The 17,409-nt window shown below is 42.1% G+C and overlaps 1 protein-coding gene across 1 annotated transcript; it reads right to left on the bottom strand.

The window, feature by feature from the left end:
- Positions 1–359: 359 nt before the first annotated feature.
- Positions 360–16,142, bottom strand: PPP1R14D (protein phosphatase 1 regulatory inhibitor subunit 14D). Its single transcript, XM_066605856.1, has 4 exons — positions 15,879–16,142; positions 4,702–4,791; positions 2,257–2,289; positions 360–1,348 (listed from the first exon to the last, which is right to left on the bottom strand). Exons 1-4 carry the CDS (start codon positions 16,059–16,061, stop codon positions 1,280–1,282), a joined length of 375 nt encoding a protein of 124 aa, XP_066461953.1. The 5' UTR covers positions 16,062–16,142; the 3' UTR covers positions 360–1,279.
- Positions 16,143–17,409: the final 1,267 nt, after the last annotated feature.

Below are 17,409 nucleotides of genomic sequence, written 5' to 3'. Positions count from 1 at the left end.
ATCTCTGTATAGCTTCTCCTCCATATGCCTTTGTATAAAACTGAAATCATATAGAGGTACAGTAGGGTGCAATGAACCCCTGTAAGTGCCCTATTATGGCACCATGCTCCACAAAACCGAAGTACAGCTGGATGTAGACTTACATTCATATGATGCAAACTGATTATTATGGACAGAAATTGACCCGGTGTGAACAAGCCTGATGTCTGTAAAAAAAAAACCCTATCTTCAACCAACTTGACTTGCAGATTCACCAGTTCAGCCAGGTGACTCCCCTTTCCTGCTCCCCGAACAGAGCAGGAAACCGGAACTCTGGAGCGCAGGTGTGAAACCACCTTTATCTTTTATTTGTACTTCTTCCTATAGTTCTGTCCTAGGTTTTCTAAAATGTCTAATTACATTAGGATGCTGCTATACAACGCAGTGAGTAATATTTTAGCAGATTCTAACATAATAGCCTTAAATAGTTTTTAATTTTTACTACCGTAAGTAAGAATGTCAGTGTAAGCCCTATCTGCCTCCACCTCCCATTAACAGCCAAGGAGCAAAAGCCACTGAAGGAGGCAAAACCGTAATACAGTATATTAGAAATGATTTTCCCATAAACAGCACTATCTTTGTCTATGAGCTTTGTCTGGTATTGCATATCCGCACAGTGGTCTCATAGCAGAGTTCAAACAGGGCCCGTATTATGGCGTCAGGTTTTATCACCCTGGAAAGAAAGTTCTAAGTCTTCTTTCTTCCTCCATACTCTTTACCACTTCCATTAGGCCGCTTGTATGCTAGCAGTCGAGAAGGAGTCCAGCTCAGGTACTTGCCACCTTATAGCATAGGGAATGAATTTAACCAAGGATGATCCTCTCTTCCAGTAGACCCATAGCCACTGCTATGGGGACCTCTTTGGTACATACACACTGAGCTCAGCGGCATTTAGTAAGACTGGTTGTATTTTGTTACAACCCCTTTTAAATCAGCTTTAAATTAAAATGAATTGAAATGCAGGTGACAAATGATGCCAAGACTTGGATGACCTGGTTTAGCCAGTTTCTGAGGTCTTCACAGTATACTGAACAGTAATATTGATATTGTATTGATTGAAATGAATTGAATACTTAATATGACTTTGACGTACTGATGAGAAGGACTAATGGGAGCATCACAGCATTGGTCTATCATTTGTGTTTCTTTTAGCTTTGTGTTAACAGGACTGCACCATAACGCAATACATTGCTGATCCTCCTGCCTGCCATAATGATCTGAATCTGAAAAATTTCTTGTGTTATTTGTGCTGTAAGTCCGATAGTTTCCGCAATCCCTTTAGACGCCCAAGCAGCTCCATAGTAAATTCCTGGAAAGCAAAACATGATATTTAGCGTCCCTATCGTACAGCTTCTCTACATGATTATCATACTAAGATATATTGAAATGTACTAGTTTTTAAAAGTAACTTTAGCCAGATGGGAGAAAAACACTGTCAGGGATCAAACCTGAGACCTCCTGCACTCCAGTCAGTAGCTCTCACTACTGAGCTATCCAGCCCATGGATAGTTCACTTGCATGACTCTCAGTCTTGCTCCCTGGTCCCAGTTATCTAAGTCCCTGCCTCCCAATCCTGACACCACCTCTGTTCCTGATTGCACTTCCTATAAAAGCCTGGCCCTGCTACTCCCTCAGTGTGTGTGATTAATTGATCAAGCTCCACTTTGCCTGCTCGTCTGCTATCTCTACAAGACCTCCTGGTACTGACTTCTGGTTTCCCTTCTGAATACACTACCCGTGTCATCAATCTGTACTGCAAACCGAAACCTCCTGTTGCTGACTTCTGTCTTCCCTTCTGACTATGCTACCCATGTAAAACTGAGGTGATATGCCTAACCCAGCCTAAAGGGATCTTAAATAGATGGCCTTAGAATTAAGCTATCAATGTATGATTATTGGTTTTCCCATCTCCAGAGCTCAACTGTTCACGAGAATTAATACTCACTGGATCACTGCAGCCCTTTCTGTAAAGTACCCAACATTGTGATGTTTATACACATATGTCTTTACTGAACAGGTGTGAGTTGCAGTACTTAGTTGTGCCTGGTACTGCAGAAAAGGGTCCGCAGCTCTCCAGCAAGCATCGTGACCCAATTGTTCTGTTGATCAGTCAGGGTCCTTAGATCCCAAAAATTCTATTGTTTTGCATATGATGCAATCTGTTGATATGATAGATTTAGCAAACAATATTTTCCATTCTAATAGAATGTTACTCACTTCTGTTGGTCTGGTACATTCATGAAGGATATCCTGAGAATAAAAATATAAACTAGTGATATGATTATTATGGAGAACAATGCGTTCATATGAACCTATGCAAGACACTTTGGCTTCACTCATATTGCGTTGCGTACCCCGTCTATGGTCTTCATCCTGGAGTTCTATCAGTAATGTTAAAAACAGCATTTAGATACAACCCTACTCTGTTTTTATTGAAACTGAGGCCAAAGCTGCAAGTCTTCCTTAACCCCTTAAGGATTAGGGTGTTTCAGTCCAAAAGGACCAGACACTTTTAAGGCCTTTTACCCATGTGATGGTTTTACAGCAACCATTTTCCCATGACATATGAGGCTATTTTTTAATATGTTTTTTAACTGAATTTGTTTCCTGTTTTTTTGTTTTATTGGAGGTAAAAAGCTAGGAATTCTTTTTTTAATTTATAGTTGCTTATTTTTTAAATTAATAGAATTTGTGCTAAAATAAAGTACAGGAATTAGTTCATCATCAGCCTGCAAGAGAGAAGGCAGAAGTGGTTAAAACAGCCCAGGACCTGACCTGCTACATTGCAGGAGCTTCAAGGCTCCTTTACACGCAACAATTATTTTTCAAAATTCATTCAAACGGCCGAAAATGAGCAATAGTCGTAACATGTAAACGCAGGCATTGTGCGCTTTTTGTTTGAACTGTGGATTTTAGCTCCGCATAAATCCATTGTTGAAGCCGCTGAAAGACTTAGCAAAATCATTTCATTTGAATGAATTTCGCTCATCTTTCAAAAGACTGCAGGATAACAGTGTACTGATTGTGTTTGCTTTGCATACATAATGAGTACACAGTGTACTCTGCCATGAGGAGAACAATGGAATCTGCCAGCAGATTTTTACTCAGCTGGGCGTGTGTTTAATACACACCCAGCTGAGCAAACAACTCATGGAAGAAAAAGGTGATTAAAGGTCCTCTTACATGCAAATGAAGAGGTTTAAAGCCATTGAATCCATTAATACTTTATGCAAATACATCACTAAATCTTTTAATCTTTCAACCTTTTGAATGATTATCTTGGCATGTAAAAGGACCCTTACTTCTGCGCCGTATTTTTACTATCGGCCTGGACTAAAGCACGGGAGCAAGCCCCGTAAATTTATAGCACTTGGTCCTTATCGAGTTAAGCAAGCATCCTCTTTTGTAACAGCGATCTCTAAGTATACCTCTTCAGAATCAAATTACAACAGATAATTTAAATTACAGTTTGATAATCACATTATAATAGATTATAACTAGAGATGAGCGAGCACGCTTGGATAAGTCAGTTACTTGAGCGAGCCTTGCTCTTCTCGAGTAACTGCATTCCTGTCAGAGCGTGCTTGTAGGGGCGGCAGGGAATAGCGGGTGGTAGCGGGAGAGAGATTGAAAGAGATCTCTCTCTCTCTCCCCCCACCCCACCCCCGAGCACGCTCTAACAAGAATGCAGTTACTCGAGAAGAGCAAGGCTCGCTCGAGTAACTGACTTATCTTAGCGTGCTCGCTCATCTCTAATTATTACAATAAATCACCTTTATTTACTTACCACAGGATAAGTTACCAAAACTATGCAACTGGCAATGTATAAGTAAATATCATCTAACAAGCAGACAAGCCCGCAGTGTTACTAAAAAAGGTCATTTTGAATTCTTTTTTTTTTTTTAATTTTTTTAAAGGAACGTTTATGTGGTATTCTCATACAATATAATACAAACATGCATAGGAAGAAATAGCAGCAGCATACTGTTCCCGTCCTTTGTAATTACGTATAACCTTTTATTTAATTCCCCCTAAAAACAGAACCCAGGATTCCCAACCTGAGAAATAGTAGTAACTAAAATATAAAAACAAAAGTTTCACCCACGACATGACCGTCATCACAGCAAGCATTCAATATCCTTGCCCATTGTGAGGAGTGGAAAAATAAAAACCTCCAAATTTCCCTTTGGCCAAGAAGCTAGTCTGATACGTCTGATGCAGTATTAGGGCAGTCAACCTATCGGCCCCATACCTTAGCAAATTTGGCGGGGAAATCTCGGGCCGTATATGTCAATTTATACCCCATTTACTTTACGCTGCCAAGCAGCCCTTGTAGGTTTTTTTGATGTTTCCAGTTAAATAATATTATAAGTTTTTTAGCGTAAAAGAACAGCAATTTATATAAAGTGCGTGTTACTGTGTCAACCGGAATGTCCTCCACAAGGTCAAAGAGACAAATTTTAGGATGCAGGGGGCCCCTAGGTGCGCTTCCATAAACTCAAGGATATCTCTCCAATAGGTCTGTAAAACATGGCATTCCCAAAACGTATGCATGATTGTGCCTGCACTCATCAAGCAACTTGGGCAGTCTGCATTGGGGATTAGGCCCATGGTAGTCATTTGTGAATCTTACTTATGAATTATAATCTGTAGATCCAGTACCTGAAGTCTAGATTTTTGCTCCTCAAATGAAAGATCCAGTAGATCATCGACATCAATGTCCAGCTCATCGGCTTCATCCCGGAGCTCATCCTGTTGTAGGACATTTGGGGCAAACATGAGATAATTAGAGCATTTTGTTTGATTTCTTTGAGCAGTCTGATTTTTCTTGGAGAAAAAAAAAATAATCTTGGTCGTTTCATTTTATATTCGATCTAGATCTGAAAAGCATCAATAATACATATATTTAATCCATTAAGTACACAGCTATTCTAGCCTTAAGAACGCAGAAATTGTTTGCTTTTTCATCACTGTGTTCTGAGAGCTTACCTTTTTGATTATTCTCTTGACATAGTTAATATGAGAGCAAATTTTTGTTGGACCAGTTGTAGTTTTTAGGTTACTCCGGGGTTTATTGATTAAATTGTGTTCCTTTTTTGGAGGGGGGGGGGGGGGGGAAATGAAAAAAACAGCAATTTGGACTTTTTTTTACGCTGTTTACGGTTTTTGCTATATGACAATACTAAGTGGGTGTGGGTGTGTTTTTTAAGAGAACCCATCAGGTCCTCTAAGATGCAGGTAGCAGGGTATAGTGACAGACACACTAATATCAGCAGTCTGACACTTAAACTGATCAGTTTAGTAGTTTTACAAATCTTACTTTTGAAGCTTTACAGGGCCATACTGGACATAAATCCAACTGTGTGCACAGAGGGACCAGAAAATCAGCATCTGGAGGAAAAAGAAAGGTGGGGAGAGTGTGTATATATAAATATGTATGAGCTTCATCGGACTCATCTTCATTTCAGAAGTGATGAACGACTAGTAGAAACATCAGTTTCACTAACGGGCTGATTTCACGAAAATCATTGTCAATTGGGACGGTCAGTTCAGACTCTCATTAAAGTCAATGAGAGTAAAAATTGGGTTCACTAATTTGCTCGACAATGCAGCAAAAGCCCCCCAAATTTAATGGCATTACAGCCACACATCCAAGGAACACTGTCCTCCTCCCCAAAATTGGTCAAAACAGTGTACAATGGTGTAAGGGTCAATTGTAGCCCAGGTGTGTTACTGAAAACATAATAAGAACACAACACTCAAGCATGGGCCTGCTCCAAGGAACAGCTGTACAGTTACCAAAAATTTAGCTATACAAGACAGCAGGTGTGCTGCTTGTTTTAAAAGCAATATCATAAAGTTTGTGAATGACAAATTCAACCTGGTGAATAGAACAGCCAAGCATGGACCTTCTCCAAGGAAAAGCTGTACAGCTACAGATGTTTGTGCTTTCTGTTTAGGAGTAGCCGGCAGAGGAGAGCAGCAGCAGTTCCACCACCAGCAGCTCTATGCTCAGTCATATGTGAGTAACAATTGCCAGCATCCTAACTAATCAGTGGAATCTGTAAAGGACTTTTAATATTTTATAAATTTAATAATGAAAATAAAACTTTATTAATTCTATTTTTTCTTTTCTTTAGTCCCCATAGTTGCTGACAAGACACACTAAGATTCTACAGGCTCAAGTGTTCCCCCTACATGGCAAACAGCGTTATCTAGGGAATGGGACAGAGTATGAGTTCCTACAGGTCATCATCAAGCGACTGTTGCAGACATTACAACTAGTCCTAAGAGCAGCCAATCACATAATCATAATGTTTTATTGTTCACCTATAAAGTCACCGAGAGTCGGACACGACTAAATCGATAGATTGATGATGATGTCTATAAGTCATGACCACTAATTATATGCCTCACATTTCTTTTTGGAGATGCCTGTTGGATGAAACGATTAAGAAATTTATGATGACACTTTTACAATTTTCATCGACACAACTTTTTTTGGTCTAAAAAACTCCTACAGTTCTATGAGGATGACTTGTTTTTTTCCTGCCTGCTGCTCTCCCTGCTGCTGGACCAGGGGAAACCTATATCTGCTGTTGTCACCACCACACATTACATCTATCCTTGTAAGTCACTCAGTGTAGTTCTAGATGCTGCGGTTATATGCAGAGAACCTGACTCCTCCCCTGTTTCTTGAATACTCTGTACTTTTTAGAGCAAGAGATGGGGGAAGAGTCAGATTCTCTGCATTCATCACAAGATAGTCAGTACATCATTGAGTGAGTTATGAGGATTGATATGATGTTTCTGGAGGTTCGGAAGAAGATGGCACCATTATGCATAGGAGGTTTCACAAGGGGGGACTATTACCTAGAGGGGAAACCATTGGCTAGGGAAAGCCATAGAGGGGCACTAGTATCAAGTGAGGCCACAGAGGGGGCACTATTACCAAGTGGGGCTTCAGAGAGGTCACTATAACAAAGTGGGGCAACAGAGGTATCTCTAGAACTATAGGGAGTGTACTGAGAGGATCAGTAAAGTTCACAGCAGGATGGGGAAAGTATGCAGAGATGAGTTGTGGCTGGAAGAAGTCCAGCAGTTTGGACCCATATAGAGAAGAGAAGGGACAACTCCAATCAGAGAAGTCATCACCTGTGATCACTGGGGATAAATGCACTGTAATTACTGTCAGGCCAGTTTGATTCAAACTCAAATGTGCCTGTAATATGGATAAGTGCCCTGACCCAACCGCTGAACTTACATTGTGAAAGATCCATATAGTTTCAAAAATGTGCCCGTAGTATGTTCAACTGAAATTGGTCATATGGAAAAGGTATATAGATCTTGGTTCTGAAACTGTATTTATGTACTGAGTTTGGTTCTGGTACCATATTTATGTTCTAAACTTAGTTTTGGAGCAGTATATAAAAACTGAGGTTAGTTATAGTTTCGTATTCATGTTACGTAGATGAACTGCAGCATTAGAGCAATACGGTTCTATCTGCACTCTTTGGTAGAAAGAGCTCTCCGTGCAGAAGGGTTCTAATTATGTTGAGCCGGCTGCTGTATTTGTATTTGTATCATTGCCATTACACTAATATTTTCAAAGAAAATCACTGTGCAACCTCGTTCTATCAGCATATTTATTTAGTGAGGACAAGGGGGTTCTACCTGCTCTCACCCAAATGAGCATTTGCACAATCACACGAAATAGCATGCCCTCCCCAAAAGTTTTATATATATAATGTTTCCCCGAAAATAAGATCGTGTCTTATATTAATTTTTGCTCCAATAGATTTTACTTTACATGTATAGCTGCCTGGACACTATTTATATTGTCTTTTTTTTATTAATTGTAACTAGGGCTCAATATTGGACTGGGGCTTATACTTCAAGCATCCTCAAAAATCCTGAAAAAGCATTCTGCATCCTCAAAAATCCAGAAAAATCATGCCAGGTCTTATTTTTGGGATATGTCTTATTTACAGGGAAACAGGGTGAACTGGTGACGCCGGACACAATTTTCCTTATAGGCCAGATAGGTGTTCTAGCTGTCCTTCCCCTTGTACGGTGGGTGTGATGGCTCCATACAGCTTTGGTGGCATGCATGTATATATGAATGACAGACCAAGGGGGAGCTCTTCTTTGCTTGACCCTGACCCTGGCATGGATGTATATATGAATGACAGATCAAGGGTGAGCTCTTCTTTGCTTGACCCTGACCATGTTTGCTTTACCTCCGACTGCCGTCTTTCTGAAGGCTTTGAAAGGTAGAGCTCGGCTCCCAGAACAACGCCTGGTGCACACTTGGTAGCCTATATTCTAACCATGGAGTACAGCTTGGCATCTGGAGCTATTGTGCTAATTGGGGAAGTTGTCTAGCAGTTCAAAAAAGCAAAAGCAAATTGTCCTAAAAAAGAAAAACCTCCTCCCTGCTGAGGATGAAGCCAGAAAGCATGGCATGTGCACTGTGGCTAGTAATTAGCTGCATTAGTCATGTGCCGTTACAGTACAACATCGCTGGTAGCCTGTAATGGGAGTCCAGTGGGCATCTACAGGAGCATATGTGTTAGATTGGAAGGAGATTGAGTAGGTGAGTACCGCTTTTTTCCTTTTTTTAATTTTAATTTACAATATTTTCTGCAGTTCACAGGCTAAGGCTATATTCACATGTAGAGGATTTTCTGCAATAGATTTTGGTGCAGATCTGTGTCACAATCTGCATGTAACACATGGATTTTGATGAAGATTTTTACTCAATTATTGCAGAAGTGAAATCAGAAGTAAAAACCCTCAGCTAAAATTGATATGGAGTTAAAATCAGCACCACCAGGCAGTTCATAGATTTTTTTCAGCAACGCAATGCACTTTGGTGCTACTGTAATACACTATGGATTTTCCTCTGCAAAAACTCCCACAGTATATTCGCAATCTGTGAACATATCCTAAGGCCAATGTTATTAATGCGTGCATTTGTGCCGTGTATTTCCGCAATGGAAGTTGCATCAGGGGGAGACTTAAAGGGGTTGTAGGTGTTACGATCGTGTGGGCAACCTAAGCACGGGAGCCCACACGATCGCACCCAAAAATGGGAAATGTAATGGACGCACACAGGTAGCACCACGGTCACACAGGATTCACACAGGTTTCAGGCAACTGACCCTGTCTACCAGGAGGATGGCATGGCCCTACCTAAGCGGGGAACATTGCCCCAATAAGGGCAGCCCAGCGGTCTTCGGAACTCGGCCCTAGCTGATCCTAGGAGCCACGCCACAGAACAGGAGACATACACATGCTACAGGACAGGATGCACAGAGACAGAACACAGAGCATACAGCAGCCAAAATGCAACTACTAGTAACAGATAAGCTGAATATAAATACCAGGTATTAGTTGACATGTTGTACAAGATGTTGGAAGCTAGCGGGCCACATCACGGCTCCTGGTTATACCGCTAGTCCCTACACTAACCAGGAGTCCAACAGAACCGGACAGAGTTCACACAGAAAGCTGAAACAGGACAGGACACAGATAGAAGGTCACACAGCAAACTGACAAGAAACTGACAGAATTAAACGTACAAACGGACATGAACCAGCAAGACAGATTACTCAGCAAAGCTTGCAACAGGACAGAACAGAGCACTGGACACACAGACAGCTGCATCAGGAACAGGACAGAGTACAGGGCAAACAGCGAGACAGACTCCACTCAAATCACATGCACACAGGAGGAACTCACCGCAAGTCTATGTGTCCTCATACCGGGGGGGGGGGGGGGCAGACAGTCAGCTACACAAGCTGACATAGGGGAGTGTCCAGTTACACCAACTGACACCCAGAGTAAGACATAAGATTTCTAGAGGCTGCACCTGAACAGGGGGAAGGAAAAGGGGGCTGCATGTACTGCAGACTAGGACGACAGGTGTCCAGACAATCTTGGGGAAGCAGAGCCACACAATAGACTTACTTGCAAACACAGATCAGAGTGGGAACAAGACAGACCATGACTGATAGCAAGTTACAGGACACAGAACTAACATGAGTGCTCACCCTAGGGAACCCAGCCAGAGACTGACAGGAGCTGGGTTTATATGTGAGCACAGATCCAGGAGATTGGCTAGCAGGAAGTACCACACCCAGCCAGCTCAATTAACCCTCAACCGCCTGACTGTCCTGCTAGGAGTACATAGTACCACAGATCCCAGCCGCACACGTAACAGTAGGTTACTGGACCTCCTGTATGAAAATAATAAACAGAGATGTTACGTGTACTGCTGGGAATCTGTAGTTCTAAGCTTCCTAGCAGCATAGCCCTCACAGTGTTAATTGATTGAGCTGGCTGGGTGTGGTACTTCCTGCTAGCCAATCTCCTGGGTCTGTGTTTTCATATAAACCCAGCTCCTGGTCAGTCTCTGCCTGGTGTTCAGGGTGAGCAGTCATGAATCCTTGTCTATTGAAGTTTGCTGTGTGATCTGTGTCTTGCTGGTTCATGTCCGTTTGTTCGTTTATTTTCTGTCAGTTTTGTGTTAGCTTGCTGTGTGAGCTGCTATCTGTGTCCTGTCCTGTGCAGCGTTCTTTGTGAACTCTGTCCGGTTCTGCCGGACTCCTGGTTAGTGTAGGGAGTAGCAGTATAACCAGGAGCCGTGAAGTAGCCTGCTAGCTTTCACGTTTTGTACAAAATGTCAACTAATGCCTGGTATTTATATTCAGCTTCCTATCTGTTACTAGTGTTATATTTTGGCTGTTGTATGCTGTGTATTCTAGCTCTGTGTGTCCTGTTGTTCAGTCCCTGTCATGTGGCATGTGAATGTGTCCTGTTCTTGTGCGTGGCTCCTAGGATCAGCTATGGCCCAGATCCGAAGACCGCTGGGCTGCCCTTTTTGGGGCAATGTCCCCGCTTAGGTAGGGCCAGGTCAACCTCCCTATAGCCAGGGCCAGCTGCTTGAAACTTGTGTGACCCGTGTGCGTACCCAGTCCTCCTTTGGTTGCGATTGTGTGTGCCCTGTGCTTAGTTTGCCACACGATAAAGAGATATACTTACCCATCTGATTTCAGAAATGTTGAAGGGGGGAAAAATGGAATTTAACTGCGAAATGTGAATGTACTTTATGGTCTACTGTTTATACCACCACATAATACACCTGTGAATGATAAACTGAGCAGATAACCTGCTGCATTTATCTTATTTTTGCACTGATTACAATTCTTTTATAGTGTAAATAAAACTGTAATGAGGAAGCAAAATAGAAAAAAACACTATAATTTCTGATGCCAGATAAGAAAGAGAAAGGAAAATTGAAACACGCATAATATAATAATGATCTTTTAAAACCAGGGCAAAGTTGAAGATTTGGTAAGAAAGCAGCGGAACTAAATTTAGATTCTTAGAAATTGTTATATACAATCAATGAATTTGAGCAGCATTTGGCATTAAAATAACTGCAAAATTTAACCCAGATTTTTTTAGAAGAGTATATGTCTTATTGAAGAATATGGTGGTCGCTGTACTGGGGGAAAGACTGGCATATTGCTCACACAGTGTCAATATTAATAGATATCTAATGTATCCTATGGTTTGCAACACTCAGGGGGGACGTTACGGAGGTGCTTGCACCAGAATTGTAGTACTTGTGGTAATTTTTGGTGTAAAAATGTACTTGCCAAAAAACCTGAAACTTTTTATCCTCCACTTTTTAAAAAGCGGGTTGGGTGGGAAATAGTGGAAGAGGAAGGGCCACCATGGCTCAACAAATTTCTTGTGATTTACAATGGTAAAAATTACTGTGCAAATCCATGCCAACTCATAGCTGGTGTAGATAGACAGAAATGCAACAAATGTATTTAGAGGTGTATGCCTCTTAATAAATTTTTGACATCTTGAAACACTGCAGCATGAAACACTGGTCTTAGGTAAATTTGCCCCTTAATACTTCATACATATCGCATAGAGTTAGTTTTGCAGAAATTAGGACCCTGTGCCACAAGCAAACTAGCACTGACAAATCATGGATCGAATTGACAGAGTTACTGCGAGGGGCTGATGAGGACCCAGCATCCATGGTACACTTTGGCACCAATGACAAAGATAGAGGTAGGTGGAAGTTCCTTGAAAACAATCTCGGGGACCTAGGCCATAAGGTTAGCGCAAGGACTTCTAAAGTAGTATTTTCTGAAATACTAGATTTACCACGTGCCAGACCAGAAAGGCAGCGGGAGATTAGGGAGGTAAACAAGTGGCTCCAAACTTTGATGTTGGTTACAGGTTCTACCATAGGGATGAGCTGCATCTCAATGGGGAGGGTGCTGCTGTGCTAGAAGGTTGGAAGAGTATTTGAATGTAGGACTGCGGGAGGACAACTACAGAGATAGAAGGATAGATAGAGTAGTCAGTGATCCTGGGTGGGGAAGTGGGAGGGGTTAGCACAGTTAAAGGAGATGTCCCATGAAAGCAAGTGGGTCTATACACTTCTGTATGGCCATAATAATGCACTTTGTAATATACATTGTGCATTAATTATGAGCCATACAGAAGTTATAAAAAGTTTTATACTTACCTGCTCCGTTGCTAGCGTCCTCGTCTCCATGGAGCCGACTAATTTTTGGCCTCCGATGGCCAAATTAGCCGCGCTTGCGCAGTCCGGGTCTTCTGCAGTCTTCTATGGGGCTCCGTGTAGCTCCGTGTAGCTCCGCCCCGTCACGTGCCGATTCCAGCCAATCAGGAGGCTGGAATCGGCAGTGGACCGCACAGAAGAGCTGCGGTCCACGGAGGAAGAGGCCATCTTCAGCGGTGAGTAGAGAAGTCACCGGAGCGCGGGGATTAAGGTAAGCGCTCCGGTGAGCTTTCTTTACCTCCCTGCATCGGGGTTGTCTCGCGCCGAACGGGGGGGGGGGTTGAAAAAAAAAAAAACCCGTTTCGGCGCGGGACAACCCCTTTAAGGCTGGTTTACATGGGCTGATGATCACTCAAAGATTGCTCAAAGACAGCTTGAGTGACAGCTCTGAGCGATCATTTTGCATAAATCATTGGTATGCGATCATTGGTATTTAGGTAGCTACTCAGTTACTTAAAGGGGTTGTCTCGCGAAATCAAGTGGGGTTATACATTTCTGTATGGCCATATTAATGCACTTTGTAATATACATCGTGCATTAAATATGAGCCATACAGCGGAGCCGAAGGGAGAAGACGGATCTGCGCAAGCGCGTCTAAAAAAGCAAGAAGACACCGAAATTAGACGGAACCATGGCGACGGGGACGCTAGCAATGGAGCAGGTAAGTGAATAACTTCTGTATGGCTCATATTTAATGCACGATGTATATTACAAAGTGCATTAATATGGCCATACAGAAGTGCATAACCCCACTTGATTTCGCGAGACAACCCCTTTAAATACTAATTAGGTATGCAAATGAAGCATTCCCTGAATGAAGTTAATAGCCTGAGGCTGTTATCTGAGCTCAGATCCTTTTTTTCTTCACAGAGAAACAATACTATCAGCACTCCCCCCCCCCACCCCAGTGGAGAACTACTGATAAAAGTGAAGGATGTTTTGTAGGTTAGTTTGAATTTAAGGATTAGCTAACAGTACCTGAAAAGCGGATGATGGGCGCACATTTACACGCACCGATTATCGCTAAAACGATCGCCGATTGGCGTTTTTTGTTTTTTTTTGCGATCATCGGCTGGTGTAAATTGGCCTTTAGAAATGTCAGAACAATTACTAGAGATACACTTAAAATAAAAAATAACTAAAAATATTTAAACTGTATGGTGACAAATGCTAGAAATCAGACTAATAAAGCAGATAAACTGGAAGTAAGAATGTCTGAGCAAAAATATGACTTAGTGGGAATTAGAGAGACCTGGTTGGACGAAAGCTGTGGCTGGGCAGTTAGCTTACAGGTTTACTGTTTGTTCAGAAGCAGTCATGAAAAAAGGGAAGAGGGAGGGGTTTCTCTTTATGTAAAGTTCTATTTAAAGTGCACACTATATGAAGATATATGTGACCGAAATGAACAAGTAGCATGGGTTTGCAAGTGATTGGTTCTATTTAACCAACCTGATCAGCTTCTACGAGGAGGTAAGTTCTAGACTGGATCGGGAGAGTCATTGGATCTTGTGTATCTGGACTTTTCCAAAATGTTTGATACTGAGCCATATAAAAGGTTGGTATATAAAATGAGAATGCTTGGTCTGGGTGAGAATGTGTGCAAGTTGGTCAGTAACTGGTTTAGTGTAAGGCTGGCTCACATGAACATATTTGAATAGCGTATTACGCGTGTGATGCGCGTGCGTATAATATGCGGTACGCCGCAGTAATTGAAATACATTGATTTAGGCTGTTAGGCTGGGTTCACACGGGACGGATTTGCTGCCAATGCGCAAAAATTCCGCTGGAAATCCGTTCCGTATGAACGTAGCCTTACACTCACACTAGCATTTTTTCTTAGCGTATAACATGCGAGTAAAAAATAACACAGCATGTTCTATTTTACCATATATTACAAGTGATTGAGCCCTATTGTTTTCTATGGGTGCGTACAAAATGCTGTACATACACAATTACATTACGTATGTGCAGTGTTTATACGCAATGTATATTTCTGCCTCTGTCAACCATCGGACCCTCACAATGTGATTGTTGGGTGTTGATGGGTTGCTTAAGCACACGGAGGCTTGAAGATGGACTCCAAGTCTGCCATCTATGGTGGCCTATGTGATTCAGCCTCCGCAATACACTGCAATGCTAAAGTAACATGGTATTTTAAACTGAAAAAAGACTTTTGCTTATCCAGGTCAGCCGATTTTCCTGCAATGTTGATCCACAGGAAGGCAAAAAACCCCCGTGTAAAAAAAAAATACATTAAGGAAAGAAAACTTTAAATAGGGCACTCTTAATTTTTTATACACCTTAGGCTGCCTGCACATGGGTGGATTTACATTATGGAATCCAGAGCGGTCATCTGCCTCTGGATTCCACAGCAAATGCCGTCCATAACATGCTATGGCGAAACGCAATTTCCTCTACACGAGTGGAAATCGATTGCGACCAGTGATGACGCAGCAGTACCTGTGCTGTGCATGTGCGCAGGTCGCACATCCGCAATACAGATCCAGACAGGTATGCAGGGTCACTGGTTGGGCACTGGGCCGGATTCTGCTGCGGTATCTCGTATGCAGAATCCAACCCGGCCGTGTGCAGGCGGCCTTACATGTTTTTGACATGTAGCGTAACCATCTGTCTTAACTATAATTGAAAATGTTTAAATGTAAAAACACATTTAAAAAGCAAGAAAATAAAAAAAAAAATGTACAAGAAAAATAAATACACATTAAAATTATGATATCCTACTGGGACTTTATATAAAATCCCTGGGAAAAAATGCCAGTTTATAATTTTAATTACTAAAGTTTATAAAACTGAATATCAATGATGCGCCAAAAGATAATAATGGGACACAGGCTTAATTTCTGCATTGCTTTGTTCGCTCTACCTTGACCATTGTCCGGCCTACCACTTGGTGCCGGTATAAACCGAGATAAACATTTAAGACATAATGATGATAATAATAATAAATTTTCTTGTTGGCAAAAGAGATTTTAATAATCGTTATATGATGCAGATACTAGAAATACTGATTCAAGGCAGGTTCACATCAGCGCAATATGCAAATTTTATTACATTACCAGCTTTAATATACTAATTACAGTGATTAATGATAAGACCCCAATAATATAATACAGTCAACATATCATTGTATTAGCACTATAAGCTTCTAGTTCATTAACTTATATAAAAGTCACCAGAACAAACATTTCATTCTCAGACTCACTTGGCTCGGGTAGAGCTCCTGAATTTGAGCATCAATCCACTCCTCCAGTTTAATCCTGCGTTGTAGCTCTTTGCGGTTATATTTCACTGTTAGTTTACCAAGCTTCCTGGGTGTCACATCTTCATCTTGTTTTTCTGGAGCGAGGAAGGTGACCTGTGTTGGACGGCTGTTGCTAGTAGCCATAGTCACCCTTTTCTAAGGCCGTCACTGGCTTTGTATAGAAGCTTGCTCAGGATGAAACAGATCTCCTGGTATAGCTCAGGAACAGAATTGATGTGATCAGGCTGGGGACAGAAAACAACTGCGACAACAGGAGAGGTTACAAGGAAGCAAGCTGCCTGCCAGCTTCTTCAGTTTCACTATCCCAGTATAGATAGCGATCAAATGATCACGTATTACCTTTTCACATCAGAGACGCGTCGCTAGATAAAGTGAGGTTCAACTTAAGCTTCATAAATACTACTCCAATTCAGAATATACTCGGAAGCAAGCTTGCTCTTCCATCCACTCACATTGATGTTCTTGCAGGCTGTATTACTGGTCACTTCTATCAACCCAAGTCTATAGGAGTTCTCAGATGCAACATTTTGCTGGTTTAAGACTGATATCCAATATGGCTGTCATGGGCGGCCTTAAATATGTGCAACCTGTGGGGTCGCACAGGGCACAGAACAGTGTGGAACAGTCCGTACTCACCTCCTCTGTTGCCCACCGGCTGCTAGTAGTTGGTGCCATTGTTCATTGCCGACTTTTGCATTAGGTGATCATGTGGCACCGAAGGGACAAAAGGTTTCAATAAAGACTTATGGAACATCCTGTGAACCCTCCATGTAGCTGGCAAATCCAGTTCGTAAGCCAGCGGGTTCACCACACGTGTGATGGCAAAGGGATCCACGTAACGCGGCGCCAGCTTCAAAGATGGGACCCTTAATTTGAGATTTTTAGAAGACAGGTATACCTTCTTTCCCACCCTGTAAGGTTCGGATACAGACAGACTCTTCCCACTACGCAACTGCATACGAGCCCCCGTTGCTTCCAAGTTTTTCTGTACCTCTTTCCATACTCCCTGCAGCGTATCTGTGGCGGCATCAGCTGCAGGACAGACAGATGGAGTAGGGATCGCTGTAAGGAAGCAAGGATGCTGACCGTATACACAAAAGAATGGAGATACACCAGTGGAAGAACAAGTGCGGTTGTTTAGTGCGAACTCTGCCAACGGCAGGAACTCTGCCCACAGATGAGCCTTTTCGCCAGCAAACAACCGTAAATATTGCACTAAATCTTGGTTCTTCCGCTCAGTCTGACCATTAGTTTGCGGGTGGAATGCTGAGAAGAAGGAAAGCGACGTTCCCAGGTTTCTGCAGAAGGCACGCCAAAACTGCGACACAAACTGAACCCCGCGATCAGATACAATGTTTTGGGGAACCCCATGTAGGCAAATTATTTCTTTTACAAAAATCTGAGCAAACTCTTTTGCCGAAGGTAGCTTCTTTAATGCCACAAAATGTGTCATCTTTGAGAACCGGTCGAC

This window comes from Eleutherodactylus coqui, chromosome 6 (assembly GCF_035609145.1).
Source record: "Eleutherodactylus coqui strain aEleCoq1 chromosome 6, aEleCoq1.hap1, whole genome shotgun sequence".
Lineage (NCBI taxonomy): Eukaryota > Metazoa > Chordata > Amphibia > Anura > Eleutherodactylidae > Eleutherodactylus > Eleutherodactylus coqui.
This window is presented reverse-complemented; position numbering and strand designations above follow the sequence as displayed.

Bases quoted from the DNA above. Each gene is read 5' to 3' on its own strand.
- PPP1R14D (XM_066605856.1), bottom strand. From the start codon at position 16,061: ATGGCTACTAGCAACAGCCGTCCAACACAGGTCACCTTCCTCGCTCCA. The intron at 4,792-15,878 runs GTGAGTCTGAGA...GTCCTACAACAG, and splicing joins AGGAGCTCTACCCGAGCCAA to GATGAGCTCCGGGATGAAGC. The intron at 1,349-2,256 runs GTGAGTAACATT...TTTGCTTTCCAG, and splicing joins AATGTACCAGACCAACAGAA to GAATTTACTATGGAGCTGCT.